The sequence below is a fragment of the Bicyclus anynana genome, chromosome 12 (assembly GCF_947172395.1).
Source record: "Bicyclus anynana chromosome 12, ilBicAnyn1.1, whole genome shotgun sequence".
In the NCBI taxonomy this organism is placed as follows: domain Eukaryota; kingdom Metazoa; phylum Arthropoda; class Insecta; order Lepidoptera; family Nymphalidae; genus Bicyclus; species Bicyclus anynana.
This window is the reverse complement of record NC_069094.1, coordinates 3,481,477-3,504,438: the sequence shown is the minus strand read 5'-3', so window position 1 is coordinate 3,504,438 and position 22,962 is coordinate 3,481,477. Positions and strand designations below refer to the sequence as shown.

Below are 22,962 nucleotides of genomic sequence, written 5' to 3'. Positions count from 1 at the left end.
ACCAGACGACAAACTTGACCTTTCAAAAGCTGTGCTTGTTAATGTCTCGCTTGTTGTGGTTTGTTTCGAAAACAGCTTCTGTTCTAGAAAATGGTGTTCAATGATGAACTACCTCTTCAACGGTGGTTTGTGTCGAAAACTTACAAGTGTAGGTACTTGCAAATACACACAACGACTAACAGATGGCGCTAAAGTCTCGTATAGGACAGGAGCCCGTCCGACCGGGCCGTGGAGGCGTGGTCACCAAGCTTTCACCCCGGCTTTAATTTTATTGATCGCCCCTTGCCGAGTGTATCAACACTTTTAGTTACATTTAGTTACAAAAATCTGATTTCGGCGTTCTTATCAACAAAACTGATACACAAGTTGATTAAGCAGATACGAACCATTTATCTATACGTAAACAATGCCAGTTGTGACTGTGTATTGTCATATGATGGACGTGCGACATTAGTATCGCTTTATGAATGGACTGCTAAGTGTTTAGTGGGTGAAGGTGATAAGTATCAAGATGACCAGGTCGAGCTACAGGCCTCTGGTCCCCAGGTCTTCTAACAATTCATTAGAAAATCAGGAGATCGGGTGAGTTTAAGAATTAAATAATTCGATTCGTAATTAAGATTTGAGTGGAGTTGAGTATCAAGATCGAGTTATTATCTACTATCATTAAAATATCTATTTTATTGAATGGAAAATCGGAAAACTGGTCGTGGAAACTATAAGACTGGTTGCGTAGAAGTGATAAAATTAAACTTTGTACTGTTTTGTATTCATTGTGTTTGTTGTAGGTAGGTGAGTGTTACGAAACCTTGTTACTGAGTATTTATTAGTAATTATTATGCCAATTAGTAATCAGATTCTGCACCTACTTCTCTACGAGTATTAAAGGTTGACGTTATTAAGATGGTCATTTGAGATAAGACACAACTTTTGGTATCTACTAAATTAATTAGCACTTATTTCGTAAAATCAATAAAAAAAGGTTTAATTAAGTACATAGGCTAATCTCCTACAAGTATCTATAGATTTATATTACAGGCTGGCAACTTCAAATAAACACAATATCATTGTAGCAAACTCGTAACTATTTACGTAAAAAGCTCTACCTAAGAACAGCTTTCGTTTAGTAGGTAAACATTGATTTTGTATTAACACTTCCGTATTTGGAAGGTAAGAAGCTGCTGCTAAAAAAATTGTTGCAAAAATAAACCACTGAACCGTCCGGGATGAACCGATATCTATGAAATTGTTCAATTACAATTCAAAATTTTCAATATACTATTCAACGCCCATCGGATCAATTCTACAGGTTAACTACTAAGGTAAATTTGAATTAAATCAAAACCAACTTTATAAAATTGTATTGATTACTAAGTTCAATACTCCACGATTGCTTGGAGCGGCAAGTATTCTTGTTATGAAGCAAACTGGCTTGGTCACCTGTCACCTGCGGGTGACGACTGCTTTTTATGTTTGCCGCTAGCTATTCTCCTGACTTTGCTCGCTGGTTTGGCTCCCAGTGAAATTGATCCCATGAGGTTTATCATGCCTCGTTGGAGCTTGATTAGTTTATGATAAGTTTAAATTCGTATGATAAAGTAGGTTCGAACTTTTAAGCATGAACTCAAAATCTCCTAAAAGTAAGAAAAGCTTTTTTTCTTCATTTTAGGAGATTCTGAGTTTAATGAAGAAGTTGGGTTGGTTAGTCTATGTGGCCTCGGATTACGAGCCTACTGGGTTTGAGAATGAAACGAGCCATGAAATATTAAGCTTTTACTTCTCCTAGCATCCTGAATTTTAGGAGTCTCTCTGAAGAACAAAAATCGGAATGAAGAAATCCGTAGGAGAATGAAATTAAACGAAGTTTAATTATTAGCCCAAAGGATTAGCAAACTGATATGGCAGTGGGTGGGCTATATTTGTCGCAGAACTGATTAATATTTAGAAAGTATTAGAAGAAACACCATGGACTTCCTAACTCTGAACTACTATTAAAAACATTGGGAATCAGCAGTGGCGTAGTGTGTGTCTTAGAGGGACCTTGTTTCAAAATTAGTTGGACTATAGTTAGACACAATTAACGAGCGAGATCAAATACCGAAAAATCTATTTGGTTGATTTACCTAACTCTAACACCTTATGTATTGCTTTTTTACTCTTGTAACTTCTGCATTTTTTAATGTTTTTTTTTTCCGGGAAGCACCACCAGAATATTGTAGATTACTACTAACTACGCCCCTGGGAATAAGGAAAAATACAATATTTCATTTCCAGGAACCCGAATCAATCACTGGACCGTCGAGGTTTTATCGATAAAATTGATATTATTTTATTCCAAATTCCGTATTGCGTAGTTACCTACTTGTGAGCGAACGTAAACAAATGATAACCGCTTCTGGAAATTAAATAAATGGAACAAACAAAAGACTTCGATATCAGTTGCACAAACTGAGTAAACTACGAAACACATTGTCGCAATCAAATCTTTTATATATACCTACCTACTCTATACAAATATATTATAAAGAGGTGAAGTTTGTAGTATTATAGGGGGCAACCTCTAGATCTACTGAATCGATTTTGAAAATTCTTTCACTACTAGAAAGCCACGTACCTAATATTTTATCCAAGTATTGTTACCGAAACGAGAACTGCGCGGGTGAAACGTCGGCTAGTACTAAATGTTTATACTAAATCGGTAAATACTAATATCAGTATCAATATCCTGTATCCATACTAAAATCAGCCTCAATAGCTTATTATCATCATCATAAAACAATATTATTAATATTTTTGAAATTTGTGCGTTTATGTTTATAGTTCAGATATTAAAAAATTAAATTTTAATTAATTTCGAGAAAAGATTTTAAATAGATTTTCAAATTTTGTAATCGTACTAGCTGACGCCGCGCGGTTTCTCTCGCGTAGTTCCCGTTCCCGTAAGAATATGGGGATAATATATAGCCTATAGCCTTCCTCGATAAATAGGCTATCTAAAACTGAAATTTTTTTTTAAATCGGACCAGTAGTTCCTGAGATTAGCGCGTTCAATCAAACAAATAAACAAACAAACTTGATAATATTAGTATAGATTTATTTTGCTAATATTGAGACAATCTTTGCTTTTTATGTATAAATTAGTTACCATTGACCTTATTTACCCGAATGTATCATAAAAATCAATATATTGAAACCTAATCATCATCCCCATTAAAGATACACTAACATCACAGCTTTTAGGAGTAACACTGTAGCAACGCCTTTTTACAACGTCAAAGAAAATACTACAGCAATTTGTATCTCTACAGCCAAACTTTGCCTAGATATGACTATTTATTCAGATTTACGTCCAAATTTATAAGAATGATAATAATTTTAAATCTTAATTTCAACCAATTTAAATGCTCATGCAACCCAGAGAGTGTAGGGCCACGGCTTTTACAAGTTTTATATTTTATATAAATTCAATTTCATCATCTTTATTTTAATAAGCCTAATTTTAACGGCACATTGCATTGCTTCCTTTTAGTTGTGGGAATATGGAGCTTCGACCCACCACAGTGCTCCAATGTGTGTTTGGCGTGCTTAGGGTGATAATGTTGGATTCTTTAGCAATCAATATCAAGACGTGTTAATAATAAGGCTTAACGTGCTCTCCTAGGCAGTGCCGGATTAAGGTAACTTGATGCCCTAAGCAATCTTTCCCCCCTTAGCCCTATTTTTAAGTGTTATAGTTACAAAGAACAAATTAAAAAAAATACGTATGTGTCGTAGGTACAATATGTATGTTTTGTTTCTCCACACTTATCCCATGCTATTGATTTTTTGGCACAACATGATTTAACGTTTTTTGGACTTTTTGAAGGGATTTATTTTCCGATCGTCCTGGTGCCCCTGAAAACCTGAAAATTCAAGAAAGACGTAGTTAAAGCATCAATGGATTAACGATAGTCTGTAAAGGGGCCGTATGGTCGTAGTTCGATTCCCGCTAAACTAGTCGTACCCACTCATAACGCTGTCTTTTCCGACTAATTAGTATACTAGGTAGAATGATAACATTGATCATATTTTACAGATAATGGCAAATATTATTTAAAAAAAGAATTACACAACTTCGCGATTTTTTTATCTAGGTCAACTAAAGTCAAGAAGACACATGTTATTTTTTCAAAAATATATTATTTTTACAAGTGTTTAAAAGACACGAAAATTGAGAGTAAAACCTATTAAGCATATTTTGTTGTGTTATAGATGGCTTAAATTGTTCTTTTTACCTCTCCTACGTCAACGAGGCCAAGTCTCAGCAAGAATTGTAACGCTACTTTTAATCCGCTTTTTCGCGAATGCCGTGGCCCAGTTAAGAAACGCTCGGCAGTAGAAAAGCTTAATAAATACGATGTTGCATGAATTTTCTTTAAACTTGGCGGAGTGCCACGGCATAGCGAATATATATTCCCGATAGCGCAGGTCATGGCCAACCGTAGTTACCACTTGACCTTTAATAGAAATGTTTCGCCAAGCATACGAATATAAAGCCTTTTGATTGTAGATTAATTGGAGTGAGTAACATCCGATTAGGATATGAAATAGGTACTAAGGTTTTTGTGTCAGTAAAAAGTCATTTTCATCATTATGAACCCATATTCGGCTCACTGCTGAGCTCGAGTCTCCTCTCAGAAGGAGAGGGCTTAGGCCAATAGTCCACCACGCCGGCCCAATGCGGATTGGCAGACTTCACACACGCAGAGAATTAGAAATTCTCTGGTATGCAGGACTTCCAAACACGTTCCTGAGCGTTTAATGTCAGTGGCTGACTCTGCAGTGGACGTCCATTTGTAAGACTCATCTCCATCTTCTTGGTTCGTCAATTATTATCTAGATTCTATACTGTTATATTGAGGGAAGATCTATTTGTTTATTTGTCGAATAGGCGCCGAAACTAAGACTGATTTTAAAAAATTCTTTAATCTATAAAAATCTACTTTCTCCCCAAATTCCTAAGGGATCGGTAGCTACGCGGGTGAAATAAAATGGTTGCAAAAAAGCAGTTGAATTTATTAATAAACAAGCAACTTTAATTAAGGCTAAGCCTAAATTGCTACCCAAAAAGCTACTAAAATTTTGTCGTTTATCTAACTCGATGTTTATAAATGATCATTTCAGGATCCTTTGTTAAAGCATCTATTACAAGTCTCCAAGCGATAATCTTCTATACTTTTGAGTTGACATTGTCTCCAGGGAACCTTTCTTCTAGCACATTGACCTGGTCTAGCTCACACCCACGCAAATGAATGTGCATTTTCCTGGACATCTATCAAAATTAATGCTCGCTTGAATCCTCTAATTTCTTGAACGATAATTCGACTAAAGTGTTTTTAAGATAGCATGGGTACGGTGACAGTCGCATGTGTGGCATTCATAATACGTACTATTATCGTATATCGCGACAAAGTTTCAAGAGTAAAACGAACTGTCACCCGCACCATCCTCCATGAAACGAACTGTTATGTTGTATAAACTAATGGTAGGTAAATAGTTACAAGCAAAGGTTCTGAAAACCTTTTCATATTAAATTCAACAAATTATTCAAACACTAGCGGACGCCTGCGACTCCGTTTGCGTGTAATTCTGTTCTTACAAATCCCGCGAGAAAAATGGATTTTCGGACGGACGGACGGATGACGGTGTCGTATTATTTAAGCCGTTTCTCAAAGGACCACATGAAAGAGCATTGTCTGAAATACCTTAAAAAATTCAATATTCATGGCTTAAATTGGCCATCGTCATTGGTTTAGCACCGTCTTCAAACTAATCAGCAAGTAGAATCGGTTCAGGCGTCATCGAGTAATCGATGTACATACATTAAAATATATATATATCGGTCAGTCAACTTGAACTTTGACCTCTGCCGCCGATTCCTGAGGGCGTGGGTTCGAATCCGGGGCATACACCTCCAACTTTTCAGTTGTGTGCGCATTTTAAGAAATTAAATATCACGCGTCTCAAACGGTGAAGGAAAACATCGTGAGAAAACCTGCATACCTGAGAATTTTCTTAATTCTCTGCGTGTGTGAAGTCTGCCAAACCGCATTGGGCCAGCGTGCATTGGCCTAACCCCTCTCATTCTGAGAGGAGACTCGAGCTCAGTGAGCCGAATATGGGTTGATAACGACGAAGATTGTAGTCAAGGGCTAACTTGAGACGAATATCTTAGCATTCCATGGATTCACCGTGCGGGTGCCGGGTTCATCGCGGGGTAGAGAGAAGAACTCCGAGCAGAGTCCTGAACTTGTGACTACTGGATGTAAGGTTAAGGAATTCCTTGACGATCGATCAACACTCCCCGTTCTCTGCTCGTGTTGTTCTCCCTGCCTAGCCAAATTTGGTAAGATCCTATTAGAGCAGCTTTGGATACTCGTTCTAATATAGAACTAGCTGCACTTCTAGAGGCCAAGGTCTTTAAGCAAGTTATAGAGAGACTTTGCTGGTAATCCTCTCGCACCTATTTCTACGGCGTACAGACTAACTACATAGCCATTTTTAGTTAGTTCATTTGTTAGGTCATAATATTTATTCACTTTTATATTGTGGTCCTTCGTAATGTTAGTCTCCCACGGCACAGTAAGCTCTACAAGTACTATTCGCTTAGTTTGTTTGGACAAAAGGAAAATGTCTGGTCTAGATCTCGAAATAGATTTCCGCTGGGATTTTATAATGTTTCTCATACTTTTCCATTAATAAAGTCCAATCAGGTGCAGAACCTAAGCTTGAGTGAGGCTTACTAGATGATTTTGTTATTGAACCTGCTTTGACGAAGTTAATTTAAAGAATAAAAAAAAATCTACGTATAATAAACTTGCACACTTGAAAAATGAATCCCTGCAGTTATCTGTATGTAATGAAGCTTCACAATCTGATACCGGTATTGATTTGATGGCGTACCTACTCGACGAACTTTCCATCCGATGCGAGTCACGAGTGTACACCTGATCGGTGGCGTGGAAACTAGAGATACAGGAAAAACAGCATTTTCATTTTGATCCCAGAAGGTAAAGTGAAAATTCCAAATCCAAATTCGTTATTTGTAAGATTACAGATGGGTTTTGAAATGTCATTTTTGTTTGATTCTAGTACCGGTTCTAATTATGAGATACTCGTATCAAGTAAGTCAACAGTAAGTATTTTGAAAAAATCGCACTAATTTGTATGGACTGTAAAGACAAGTTTGTCTCCGTGTCTCGGAGAGCAAGTTAAGACGCCTTGGTCATAAGGTCGCTAAGGGCCTGGTAATTTTTTTATCTCGCATTTCTTTAATTGACCTCTTTTTTAAATTTTAACAATGTTAATATAAAAAAAAAACACTATTAAAAATTTATAAAAAAATAAACCCTCCCGCTGCGGGACATTTGAGTGCTCAAGAAAATGGTGGTCAGAGTGAGGAACCTCCTCACAATACGGGTCGTCTTAAGAATCACTGCCTTCTGTATCTGACCCTTGATCCAACACTTAAGTGAAAGTTTCCTAAGATGTTGGTCGAAGCTTTTCTCTATGAGACCATTGACTGAAACAACTATCGGAACAATAATAGTTGACTCAATCGACGGTAATCTCGTGAGCAAGGTCCTAGTATTTAGATACTTTTTCCCTTTCGGCTTTAACCAGATTATCGTCATGTGGAACAGTAGATTATTAACTTATGATAGAGAGCATCACAAAATAAAACATTATCACGAAGCCCGCTAACCCGCATTGAATCAGCTTGATGGGTCTAAACTCTAAATCCCCTTCCCTGTAAAGAAGAGATGCCTGGCCCTTTAATAGGCCGTTCAAATAAGCTGATAATGATGAATATCAATTACTTACTATGAAAGTCTGACAATTAAATTTAATAAATTAAGTGTTAAAAACAACCATGATAGACCTGTGGATATATCGTCTGCCTCCGATTCCGGAGGGTGTGGGTTCGAATCCGGGCATGCACCTCAAACTTTTCAGTTGGGTGCATCTTAAGAAATTAAATATCACGTGTCTCAAATCAAACGGTGAAGAAAAAACATCACGAAGAAACCTGCATGCATACCAGAGATTTTTCTCAATTCTCTGCGTGTGTGTAGGTGGACTATTGGCCTAACCCTTCCCATTCTGAGAGGAGACTCCAGCTCAGCAGTGACTGCAGTGAGCCAAATATGGGTTTATAATGATGCATGATGATGAAATTAAATGTTTATTCTATTGTATTAAGTGGTTTCCTTTATATTTTCTGCCCTCGTTAAAAAACGTGATAATGTATTGATTAGCAATAAAAACACAAAATAAAACCAAATCAAACAGTTATCTCGAAGAGCTGTATCTAATCTTATCACATCGCAGCTCAATCAAACGGTTTTGTTTAATCACTGTCAACGTGCCCTTGCGGGGATGTCGCTGGAAAATTTTCATATTGATTATCTGTAGTTCATTGAAATACTTACATTTTTCTCGAAACTCGAAAAATCAAAATCATTTATGTTAGGTTAAATTTACAAGCACTTTTGATACGTCAGTTGACTATTTGTAAAGATTCTACCACCGGTTCGGAAGGCAGGTTCTGCTGAGAAGATACCGGCAAGAAACTCAACAGTAATTGCTCTTTTGAAATGAAAAAGTCATACAGTACCTACTATAATTTACAATTGATAACAATTACAATTTCTTATAGTTTTATTTCCTGTGTGAAGGTGGAAGCTGATCCAATGGCCTCCAAGCACCTTTATCGTTAAGGAACTCATCAATAGTGTTTTTAAAATTGTTCTTATTTCATCATGCAGGGGGTACCTAGAGGAGCTTGAATCTAAGTATTAGGGAACTTAACCCAAAACATCACCCGTCACGTTAATAGGGAATGGAAATAGTTATTTTGCTTTAGTGGGCAAACAATATAAGTCGGAAAAAAATCACTAAGAAATTTTTTGTAAGAATTTAAATTTACACAGTTTTGGTTCTTTAATTTTTTGTTTACGAAGCAAAAAAAATCATAGTTAAACAGTCAACATAGTTAGAACATTATTGATTTTTGGAGATTTTTACTTTTGAATGGTCTTGATAAACAGACGTACATACAGTTAGACGGTCAACAGAATAATCCTATAAGGGTTCCGAATTTTTAATATTGAGGTTCGGTTTTTTCCTTTTTGGAAGAAAAAAAATATTCATAATACATTTCGTCATGTCATAGTGATTAGGTATCAATTAAGTATCGATAAATGACACGTGATACACATCCATTAACTGTTTAAACACAGTCGTTTGTGTGTCAACGAACTTAGACACACACTCACACATGCGCGATTTTATCAGGAAGAAAGCACGTTGCTTGCTATTAATTAACGCACTAGCTAATATACTTTGGTATACCTAGATATTTTTAGTAAGTCTAGACAATGGGTCGCTTCCAACGATTTTATGCTATTAGATATTTTACGAGCCTGTACAAAATCATTGCAAAAAGTGATCCGAACTTAGCTACTATTTTGTGTTTCATGGATTCATCAGGAAACTGGAGAAAAATGGAAAAAACTCGAACGGAAAATTAGAAGCACTGAAAGTTCGACCTCGTTGTGGTTAGCCAGTGTAAACTGTGTATTTTTCCTGGACGGTCCTGGAATCGAATCCTGTGTCGGGCTATGAAATGAAATGAATTTTTTTTTATTTTCTCCACGTTATGATATGTACAACAATATAACTGTGTTAGGTTATAATTTGAATATGTGATATTGTGGAGACTGTCGCTCGCACTGGGTACAAAACCTGTGTTGTTTTTTGGCCTGACACCAGGCCCTATCCCCGCACCTAGTGAGTTAGTAGTCCTAACAATATTAACTTAATTATAATAATTGTGAACTGTGAAAAATAATTGTGACGTAGTTAAACAATTTCGTAATATTCATTAAAAATATTAAAACGGTTACATATTTTCATATCAGTAAAGATTAATTTCATATCATTATAAAATAATATATATAATAATATAAAATAATATATATAATAATATTATTATATTATTATTATTATTATAAATAATAAGTATTCGAAAGTTATATAATTTCATATCTGTATTGGTTATTATTTTAACAAAAAAAATATTTCGTGCGTTTTTTTCTTCTAAGTTCTCGATACAACTTCTCAGCCCAGAGTTGGGAAGTGACATTCCCGTGCCTCGGAGAGCACGTTAAACCGTCAATCCCGCTCATTATCAATCACAGCTAATACTGGTTGTCCAGTGTCCACCAACCCGTATTGGAACAGCGTGGTGGGTCTCGGTGGGCCGTTAAAATAGGCGTGATGATGATGATGATGATTTTAAACGAATAACAAGTTTGTCTATTACCCGAAAACATGAAATTTCAGGGAAAACTGCAAAGTTTTACGTCACTTCCGCAAAGTAACACCCACTTCTATCAATACATAATTCCCCGGCACATTAACACGTAATATATTACAGTTACCGCAAACAAACAAACAGTTTTCTGTTTTATGTTAGTAGTTCTAGATAATGAGCTATTCTTGGTGAGATAAATGTACACATGTCCAGAAAGAGGTCGACCAACGCGATATTAGTCGCTACTGGAACACGACTGATAAGAAATTAGAATCGCTGTTGGTATATTGATAATAATAATAATAATAATATTTTTTTATTTGCAAGAATTATTGTTTTTTACAACATTCAACTAAATTAATAGTGTGTAAATATTTATTATACACTAGTGGACGCCCGCGACTTCGTCGGCCCTTAGACGTCTTTAATCCAGCCCTTACAGTGAAAAATGGCGTAACTTCTCCCTTTTCCCAACATTTTCCTTCACTGCTTTGCTACTATTGATCGTAGCGTGATGAAAATTATACTATAACCTGCCCAGGATTGAAGAATAATTGTACCAAGTTTCGTTAAAATCCGTCGAGTAGTTTTTGTTTCCATAAAGAACATACAGACAGACAGACAAAAAATTTACTGATTGCATTTTTGGCATCAGTATCGACCACTCATCACCGCCTGGTAGTTATTTTGGTAATATATTTCATGTACAGAATGGACCTGTCTACAGACTTATTATAAGTATAGATGGTGAACAAAAAAAAAACACAAACAGTCACAATTACCAAAATAAAATTAAATAAAATTAAGAAAAAGATAAATACAGTCACAATTACTAAATTAAATTAAATTAAATCACAAACCAAAAAGAAAAAATAACACCAACAGTCATAATTACCAAATTAAATGAAAAATAAAATAAAGTTACAATTGCAATACAATATACAAAATTCATTATTTTTACAATTAACATTTTTACAATTATTATTTTAATAGTTCTTTGACATTGAAGTAAATAACTAGCACAACTCCGTGGCTTTGTTTGCGTAAACATTGTTTTTAACTGACTTCTAAAAAAGAGGAGTTTCTTAATTCGACGCACAAGTTTATTTTTTATTATGTTTGTTATTGTAATTTTTGTGTTAAAAAGATATATTGGATAGTACTCCTTCAGAAATGATTTTGTGTTAAAAAGATATATTGGATAGTACTCCTTCAGAAATGATTTTCCTTATAATTAGTTAGATTGCAGCGCTATATTAAATGTTGGAGTGATATTACAGATGATCCCATCATTTCATCGTGGTTACATGGATATGAAATTCCTTTTACTTCATTTCCAATTCGTATTCGGAATAATACTTCAGACTTTGTTAATCAATCTAATGTCTGTTAGATATAATTGCTATATCTATATAAATCTGTCAATCTAATGTCTGTTATATATTAATGCAAAATCTAGATGCACGCACACATTAATGGCGAATTTATTTTAAACATATTTTTAGTTCCAAAACCAAATGGCGATAAAAGATTACTTTTGCATAAATAGATTTGTTATCACATTTTTAAAATGGAGGATTATAGAAATATCTCCAAGCTTATTACACACAACTATTATATGACAAAAATTGATATATGAAGCATGCCTATTTTTTTTTTTTTTTTTTTTTTTTTTTTTTTTTTTTTTTTTTTTTTTTTTTTTTTTTTTTTTTTCTAAGTCATTAGAAAGACTTGGGAATTACAACTCACAACTTGTAATTTTTTAGGTTTTATGTTCGATGCGATAGAAATAACTATAAAGTTACCTATTGAAAAAAAAAAAAAAAAAAAGATTAAAGAATCATTAATAAAATACATTAATCAGAATAAGTGTAAATACTATCAATCTTGAAATGAAAGTAGCTTGCTTTGGTCTGAAAGTTTGTGCTAAAAAGCTTAAATAGTAACGAAGTATTACTGCGAATTGATAATGTTCCTGCTATATCATACATCTGAATGAAATTGCTAGAGAGATGGCAAGATGGCAGTAGTGTGAAACAAGAAATATAACAGAGATTGCCTCGTATACTATAATAGTTTCCCTTGTATGCTAAAGATAATCTTGAAGCCTATTCTATAAGGCATAGGGACATAGGAACTTTGTGAATATGTTTCTTATGTTTCTTTTAAAAATAGTTTATATTTTCGGTAAATCAGAGATAGACCTCTTTACTTGATGTAATGTATGTGCCACTTCTCGTTACATTTCTCGAAAAACGTTCTCAATGCATGGGCTGTCAATGCCTTTACTGTTTCATGTACGTTCTCCTTTATTTTGAAAGTGTTACAAAAAATAATATGCGATAAAGCAGAAGGCAAAGTATTTGTGCCCTATTGGCCAACTCAAGCGTGGTAACCTATCCTTAAAAAAAAAAAAAAATACAGTAAAAGATCCTAATTAATTTTGGTCCACGTATTAGTTTATTTGAAATTTCTTCTAGGGTTATCCTGGTTGCCGTGACATATTCTGGCAAGCTTTATTAAATAAATCAATGTTACCTAATTCAGTCGAGATTATGTGAGCTTCTTTAACTATTAACACGTATCAACGAGGGGTGTTTTAAGGAATGGCTGGATTATTGTAAAAAAAAAAAAAAACAAATTAATTATTTAGATCCTTCTATTCCATTAACATTTCAAAATTGTACCAAATATGGCACAGTTAATACTTACAAATCAGCTTTATTGTTCATAGGTTTTCAATCTGTTAATGACAGAATGAAACGGTTTATAAAAGGTGTTTTCAGATTAAGACCACAAGGTCATAGGTATAATCTGACCTGGCCCATCATCCCAGCATCGTGCTTAATTATTTATCTGATTTTTGGCCTGGGAACACTTAAAAAAAAAAAAAAAAAAAAGAAGTCTTCTACTTTGCTAACCTTGGTCACCGCACTTCGAGTACAAACTTTAGCTCTTATTTAATTAACTAACATGAAAATATTTGAGAATATTGAAATAATTATAAAAATTTCAGATTTGATAAAAACTTCAAATATAAAATAATTTCAACCTTTATTAAAACTACCGTTTTTTCAATGAAAAACCTGAAATTTGTCCCGCTAAAGATATGAAATCGTATACACAAAAAACTAGATTATTACGCACAAAAAATTAAGACTGCTTGTTTCATAGTATCAAAAATCATCATCAGAATATTTTATCCCAAAGGCTTAGCCATTGGATAAAAGACACAATTCAAAACAGTGGTGAAGATACGTCAATATTCTCTGCACATAGTAGGTACTCGACATGCGATCATTTCAGCAGCTAAAAGACTTGGGGTTAATTTTGATATAATTAGGAAGACAGCGGGATGGACTCTGACATCCTCAGTCTTTGCAAAAAATTTATAATCGAGAAGTTATATCCGATCATAAACAATTTGCGTTGTCTATATTATATAACAACAATAATATGAATGGTTCATAATATACTCTGACTGTTATACTCATGTAATTCTAACGGAAATTATTAAGAATTAAAATTCTACATATGTAGTTCACATAACTTTTATTTACTCTGAACATCCTACAATATGTTAATATAAAATCGGGTCGAGTGAAGCTGAGAAATATAATTAAGGATCAAACGAACTTACCTGGAAGTGAAGTTCGATCATAATTATATGATCAGCTTCACTCGACCCGATTTATAAATAAGCACCCTCCCATATGTAGCAAATATTTATTTACTTCCCTACCCATTATGTGAACTAGTCAATATCCCTAACTCTAAACTAAATGAAGATGGCGACCTATGGCCGCGCGGGGGTGGTGTTTGGGTTGCCATGGTGATATTTTGAAAAATTCCTATTAACTTTAAAAAACTGTGTCATTGGCTGTAGCATAGGAGTATACTACAATATGTTAATATAAAATCGGGTCGAGTGAAGCTGATCATATAATTATGATCGAACTTCACTTCCAGGTAAGTTCGTTTGATCCTTAATTATATTTTATGCAAAGTCAAGCAATGATAATTTATAATATAGACATGTTACGTGCCTACAAAATCACCGTTATATATTTATGTACAGTTTTTATAATATCTGAACACACAACTCGATATTGTAGTCAATTTTTACACGCTTGGTATTAGCTTCACTTGTAACTGTGTGTGTAAGAAAATCTTGGAATCTCAATTTGACCCACTTCCCGGTCTTCGATTAGGATGAAATTTTGCACACGCTTTGCGTTTTAATGACAATACATGATTAGCTTAGAAACTTTATTACAAATCCAATATGGCGGCCTCCCCAATCACTTTAACTATATAGAAAAGACAAATCTTGGAATCTCAATTTGACCCCGGTCTTCGATTAAGATGAAATTTTGCACACGCTCTGCGTTTGATGACAATACATGACTAGCTAAGAAACGTCATTATAAATCCAATATGGCGCCTCCCCAAGATGACGGACTGACTGTTGGAAATCCACCCCCATGATATATATATCAAATGGGTTTGCTGTCAGAAACACGAAAAAAATAGTCACGTAACTTAAATTCAATATTTGTAATTTTAGTGCGTGCTAAAAGCGTTTTTTTTTAGTTTTTTTTAAACTATTCAAAGTTATTAGGTATTATTTCGGTAGATAGTAACAATTCCATAGTTATTGTTCTGTGTAAAGAATTATTTTCCGATTTATCGTAATTAGACACATAAATATGGCGAGTAAATATTTACAGTTCACTGCAGAAATAAAGTGGCTTAACAGAATATAAGGATTCCGATCCAGAAACCCTTTGTATGCAATAGGATTAGTATGTTCTTACCAAAAATGCTAAAAACAACACCGAAACAAAGTTTTTAGGTTTTGTATGTATTTTTTATGCTCTACTAAATTATGTCTTAACTTTTGTGATTTGTCTTTGTTTCTTTGGGGTATAATTTGATTTTCTCGATAGGTCGTTACTGACATAATCGGGCTGACTTCACACACGCAGATAATTAAGAAAATTCTCTGATATGCAGGTTTCCTTACGATGTTTTCCTTCACCGTTTGAGACACGTGATATTTAATTTCTTAATGTGCACACAACTGAAAAGTTGGAGGTGCATGCCCCGGACCGGATTCGAACCCTCACCCTCCGGAATCTGAGGCAAAGATCATATTTACTGGGCTATCACGGCTCTTAACCCTTATTAATATACTCGCGTCATAATAAAATGGGCGGAAATTTGTGCCTCTGAGTATATAAATAAACTAGATCTAACTAAAAACTGCATAATTTTTATAATAATACTACCATCAAAATAACAGAGATTTCCTATTGGAATTACCAATGACGCATGTTCTTTTGAAAAAGTATTATAATGCTGCAATAGTTGTAAATCTGATAACACACGTGTATTATGTTTTTATCACTTCGTTATCACTGTTTCGTCGGACACGAATTTGACTCATGGTAGCGAGCCGGTGATGCTAAACTTGTAGTTACTCGATCGTCGCGGGTCCACAGCAGAAGTCTGAGGGATGCGGGTGATTTGGTAGATTAAATAAAATATTTTTTGTCTAATGAAAAAAAAACAAAAACCAAAACGGCTGAAAATGATAGCTTACAGAAAAGTCGTATAGAAAAGTGCTAATGATTAAATTAACGTTAAAAAAGTTTGCAAATATTTATGTGTGTATGTAATGTAATGCACTAAGTGACTGTCCGTTTATGTACCTATTTTTAAATGGTGATTAACTAAAAAAGAAAAAACCTGTCTGAGTTTGTTGGGGGTCTTCTAGTTCTCGGACCAAGGCGCTTTAGGAACCCTCTTAAGTAACTTTAATTTTAAGTTTTCGACTAATTATTATCACCATAGTCTAATAATATTATTACCTGACGTTTCAAAAGTGCTCGTAAACTAAGCCTAATTGAAATAAATGAATTTTGATTAGATTTGATTTGCTACTAGGTATACCTGTTTCTTTCCACTCGACCCTTTTTTGTTGTATGTAATAATAACCTTAGACTAATAACTTATAGACGTAAACCACTTCTGAGACTATATGAGCGTAAGAGCTAAGCTAATTACCCTAGCTGACACACACACAAGCGTATCGTAGCGTAGCGATGCGTCAAGGGCTCCCATTTCGGAGCACATAAAACGGCTTACAAATCCTATATACACACTATCTATGTGTTATAAATCTATGGTAAAAACAGTGCTGAATGTAGCTGTGTTTGTATTATTTAGGTACGGAAGTCACCAAAGACTTAATGTCGTTCGACATAGCAAAGCGATTACATTGGCTGTTGGCGGTAAACTGATTCACAATAGCTTTCAGAAGACGAGCTTTTGGTCGCGAGCCAAAATTGTTAAACTCTTAGTCTGAATAACCGATTTTCTGTGGAAACTCAATGATTTTCACGCTTTGTGAGTAAGGAAAAATATAATAATCAGCACACTCATCGTGCGATATTAGGTGGCGTTTCAAAATAGTTTACGTGTTAACATGAAAAAGTATCTGTCTTTAATTGCATCATCGATATTTATAAATCGTTAGATGGGTCCCTCCATATTAAAGAACGCACAATGTTATGTCGTTACTCAAAGACGTGCACGCACATCTTAGTATGCAACAAGCGCATGTTGTGACATGTTTTTTTCTTGTATAGTCCCGTAATTATGCCTTCGTGATCATTTTGGTAGTGTAAAAGCACAAGCCACAACACGAATAACGAGAAGGTTGTTACTTTTTCATTCGTAAGTTCGTATTTGCGAAACCAATGACAATTTCGCGACGCTTCAGGGCCCATCTAATGATCTACGATCGATGAATTTCATTATATTAGATAACTGTGTTTTCTCAAATGATTATAATTTTAAAGCCGATACTAAAGCACAATCAAGCTTTTTTCTCTGGAACGGCTTAACCGATTTAAACGCGACTTTCACTGATAGATAGAGGAGATTATTAAGCAACATATAGGCTCTTTTTTTTCCTGGAAAAATCAGTAGTTCCCGCGGGATTTGTGAAAATCTGGATTTTACGCTAACAAAGTTGTGGGCGTCCGTTATAAACTAAACGATGTAGCTTTCATATGGTAGTAGGGTAGATTGTTTTTAATATGTCGAATAGCTTTTGTCTTAAATCCTAACAAACGAAAAATCAAATCACCTCTTTATGGTGTTTACATAGATACCTAACATAACTCGTTTACTTTAATGTAGGTTAAGATCATGCACTATAAACTGTTATGCAAACTCTCCAGGAAGCTGATATTAAATAACCTATAAATCCTCGGAATAGCTTTATCACCTACTATTACTATTATCGAGAAGGAAATCGAACACAAACATACAAACATAACACACACATAAAACGTTATTTTATGCCGTTACTAAATGTTCCAGATAAAGTATATTTTTATATTTGATTCGTAGTGGGAAGAACAGTCAGGGATCCCTTGTACATTGTGTAAATCTGATTACTAACAACCAAATTTTTCGTGATTTACGAAAATTCTTGATTCTGGTAGCTAACTGAGTTACCAGGAAGTGAAAATTTCAGAGCGTCGAAACGAGATATTGTACCACGCAAATTGCAGGTCATTGTGGCTGTTAAGTTGTTGAACTATTAATTAATCAACAGTAAAAAGAAACATCTGGTTAGTAATAACTTTTGTTACTCTACCCTCCTCTCAACTTGTATTAATAACGAGGTTATTAAAAGTTGTTACTAACCAGCTGTTTTTTTTACTAATAGTTATACAATTTAACAGCCACATTATCCTACAAATTGCATGGTACATTAACTCGTTCCGACGCTCTGAAATCTTCATTTCCTGGTAACTGAGTTAGCTACCAGAATCAAGAATTTTTTTAAATAAAAAAGTTGATCGTCTCATCGAGATGAAACTACTTACGAAATTTAGCTTGTTAATAATCAGTTGTACAAAATGTTCTAGGGATCCCTGACTATAACGCATTCAAAAGAATCGGGTCACGTATAAGAATACACAAGTATGTATACCTAAATATAGTAATACGTGTGTGTACTGGGTATGGTTACATTGAATGTTTTCTTGGTCTCAAAAGCTTTTCCCCGTCTTTGACGTCGCTGATGTTTTGTTCTTCACATGGCTAAAAATAAAATGGTTAAAGATAGCGCAAAGAATATGCAAGACAAGCTTTTAATTATGAAGAAAGAGCTGTATGATTATAAAAAGCGGATGTTATTTTTACCATCATCATTACTTCAGCCGATGGGCGTTCAAAGGTTTTTCTTCAAATGTGAGGTTGATCTACGCTGCGCTTTCTGGTACAGTGCTCGCCTCGCCACGGATCTTTATGTTTGTGAAGTTAGCTGCGGAATGAGTATGCGCATTCGTACAGACGCGAACACTCCCCGCCCGCGTCGTTTGTACCGTTATTGATTCATTGCGCAGTCATTTGTTGCTAACTTCACGAACACCATAACTTGTGGCGGGCACTGCATCTCATTATTTCGTCATCATCGGCATATTGTAATGGCCCATTGTCAGGCATCTCTTTACATCATCTTCACTATATTTTAATAGCACAGGGTATATAGCAATACGCGAGAGGATTTGAAATATCACTATCTGATTAAGTTTTCGACCAATTATTATCACCAATATCTAATAATATTATAAGTACTTACCCGACGACTATGACTTTGATTTTGGTGGTAGTGTTAAAGACCCGATCGTACCACCGATCACGATCTGGAGACACATAGTCTATCATCATTAACAACCCTTAATCGGCTCACTGTTGAGCACGAATTACTTTCTCTTCCTTGAACGAGGCACGAATCTCAAAAATGAAAGGGGACTAATAGTCCACCACACTGACCCAATGCAGATTGGCAGACTTCACACACGAAAGAATTAAGAAAATTCACAGGTGTGCAGTGTGCCTCGTGAGAGTTTTCAATATTTTCAAGCTGTTACTATCGCGTTGACGTAAACGCGAATGTATATGGAATTGAAACAGTTGTGCAGTAGTGTCACTAGATGGCGATGTTTCAATTCCCTAGAAATTCGCGTTTACGTTAACGCGATATCGAACTGCCACTAGGCCCTTAGTTTTCATTACGATGTTTTCCTTAACCGTATGAGACATATGATATTTATTTTCTTAAAATGCACGTACTCGTAACTGAAAAGTTGGAAGCGCATGCCCCGGAGCGGATTCAAACCTACGCCCTCCGCACACTCCTCAAAATAGGCTATCCTATAATAAAATAACTGTTGTGGTCTTAATTTATTTTTCTTCAGTCTTGAGTCGTTTTGGCAAGACTTGAGTCTTTTAGAACAATCTATCTTCTTATCTACGTAAATCTTAGAAGATATAAATAGGATGTTGTGATGTTGAATTCATTACATTGTCGAGGTCATTCAACCCGCCAGTAGGGATATAATCGTCAATACAATACGATAGTATTGAAAATCTATTTTAGTATTGGATGCAGGTACCTACTTAAGAATGTTAATGACACTCACCACCAGATAGGTTTATGTAGCGCGTGTGTGCGGTAGATACATTATTTAGTTAATACCTGTACAGTTCGTTCGCTATAGCATGGTGCGGGTGACAGTTCGTTTCAATCTTAAAAATTTGTTAGTTAGAAGTTTAATAAAACCGATTTCAGAATTTTAGTACGAAAGAAAATATGGCAGAACACTAGCCGGGTCAACTTTAAACACCCATTTGCAGTATTTCTATGTATGTATGTTTCTTTGGTCAAAAAAAATATTGCCTAACTAAAATAATAATAATAATAATAATAGCCTTTTATTCAGATTATTAATTTTTACAAACTAAAAACATAAACGAAAGATTTATGAGTGTAGTAGCTGTTTCTTGGTTATTTTTTGGAAATCTGTTTGCCAATCGGCAAAGGCCTCCTCCAACCTCTTCCTTTCCTGTCTATCTTCAGCCACTCTATTCCACGTCACGCCTGCTACTTGTCTGATGTCGTCGTCCCATCTTTTTTGTGGTCTACCTCTTCTTCTTTTTCCTTCTCTGGGGTACCATTGTGTCACTTTGCTCCATTTGTCTTTTCCTCTTATTGTGTGCCCTGCCCACCGCCATTTGAGCCTTTTGATTTTGTTTGTTATATCTATGGTTTTGGTTTTGTTTCTTATGACACATTTTTTCACTCTGTCTGACTTTTTTATATTTAACATGCTCCTTTCCATTGCATGTTGGCCTAACTAAAAACTTGAGTTAATCTGCAAAGATAGCTAATCTACAATCTACATAGATAGGTATTTAATTATCTATGTATGTTCATTAAACTCTACATAGTTAAATTGTTATTAAATTTACTTTAAACAAAAACATAATAATCGTTAAGTAAATATTATTTGTAAATTGGGCTATTAAAAATTACGGCCAAACATAATCTTTAATGTGTAAAAACAACACATATTCTAAGTAATAGAGTCCTATTAACTTGTTTCGTATTTTCATCGAAAACTAACAATCTGCACTTCCATTTAACGATATAAATATATAACATTAGCAAGCTTATAAAAATCATTCATACCAAGAATCGGATTTAGGCTCCGACCACATACTCGTAAAACACTTTTAATAGGATTCGTGAAGAATGAATTACAGTAGCGATATTTATATCTCGACTATGTGAGTTTTGAATTCAACTCTATCTCTATCTATCTTTAGCATAGTTTCTCATCGTGGGCGATAATGTCCTCTAGTGGGCGCTTGAGATTCTCAAGGGGCAGTAAAGAACACAGAAAGCATTAAGGTCGCATAGAGAATTAGGCAGACTAAAATAATATAGCCTAAAAATCTTACTAATATTATAAACGCGAAAGTTTGTATGGTTGTTTGTTACTCTTTAACGCCGCAACTGCTTCATCAATTTGGCTGAAATTTGGAATGGAAATAGATTTTACTCTGGACTTCTCATCCCGGAAAAATCCATGGCTACTTTTCATCCCGGAAAAATCCATGGTTCTGGCGGGATTTGTAAAAAATTAAATCCAAGCGGACGAAGTCGCGGTCGTCCGTTGGTATTAAAATAATTTCAATAAATATGTAAATAAATGTGAATATGTGAATTTTTGTATAATTAAAAGAAAAATGAACTGGAAGCTTTTAAAAACCTCTAACAAGTAATTTCCGATTTAGCCAACGTAGACTTTTCTGTAAGTGGCCTCATGAGATCTCTATAAATATCCTAATTTATGGCCATTTTATAGCTTTGTATCGTTTGAATGTTGAAGTGAAAATTTATATTATGTATCTATACTAATATTATAAAGCTGAAGAGTTTGTTTGTTTGTTTGATTGAACGCGCTACTCTCAAGAATTACTGGTCCGATTTGAAAAATTCTTTCTGTGTTAGATAGCCCTTTTATCGAGTAAGGCTATATATTATCCCCGTATTCCTTCGGGAACGGGATATACGGGGATAGTCAGCTGGTAGATTATAATTTCGAAAAATTATATGATCGTAACTTAGTGAATTATTGTTTTATTATCTCTAAATTATTCTGATCCCTTCAGTCACTTAACAAGGATAATTTTCCAATTTATTACCGACATCTGCGTATACTTGGAAAATCTTACCTTTACAATATGCCTGTAATTTCACCAAGAACAATACTCACCCTTCAAATTGAAAATTCAATTTGAGTTTGAGGCACTAGCCAAATATTTGGTACTGTAACGTGTAAATATTTGTGTATACCCTAATGGGTGTATTAAACAAACTAAACGGAATTGACTACTGTTTATAAATTTGTCCATTTTACCTCCTTCTCCCCTAACGAAGATGTAGGCGGTATTGCAGCCGAGCCGGCACTTACACAATCAGATAACTGTGTCTTCGCGTTACTGTCATTAACTATGGGACTATTGTACCTATATACTATGGGACCTTTATGGGAGTAAACCACAAGTATACCGTCACTAGCAAACTCCGCGCGGTTTCGCCCGCGTGGTTCCCGATCCCGTAGGAATTTGGGGACAAAATGTAATGATCTTTAAACTTGTATGTATTGTATCGTATTGTTTCTACAAATTTTCCTGTTTGAAAAGGATTGCAATGGAGCTGATTAATAGGTTTGAATATATTGATTTTTGTGAGACATTCGGGTAAATAAGGTCAATGTTAAGTAATTTATACGTAAAAAGCAAAATTTGTCGAGATGTTTGCATAATAAATAATATTTTAAAATTACAAAATCTATTAAAAATCTTTTATCGTAATTAGATGAAAATTCATACATTAACCGTGACATTTTTGAATTATAATCATAAACGCACAAATAACAAAGATATTTGTAATTTTGTTTGAACCTTTATGAGGACGTTATTAATTCGTGCCATTTTATATAGCGCGTTTTTCAGGGATCCGTAACCCTGTAGCTCCGAAAGTAATGATCGCAGATAACCTATTACTTTTACGAAATTACTTTACTATTAACATACGCTTAATTTATATACAATTAAAAGAAACTGTCATCATCCCCATTGATAACAAATTACACGATTGAATATTGTCTCCTGACGATGTTTTTTCTATTTTTTTTTTTGTTTTATACCTCTAATTAATCGTGCATTTTTGT

The 22,962-nt window shown here is 34.6% G+C and overlaps 1 protein-coding gene across 1 annotated transcript in view; it reads left to right on the top strand.

Moving 5' to 3' along the window:
- The first annotated feature begins 232 nt into the window (after positions 1–232).
- LOC112043482 (uncharacterized) overlaps positions 233–22,962 on the top strand; it is a 101,287-nt gene continuing 78,557 nt past the window's right edge. The window contains exon 1 of the mRNA XM_024078902.2: positions 233–582. Within this exon, the coding sequence (XP_023934670.1) occupies positions 512–582 (71 nt within the window). The 5' untranslated portion in view covers positions 233–511. The remainder of the gene's footprint in view (positions 583–22,962) is intronic.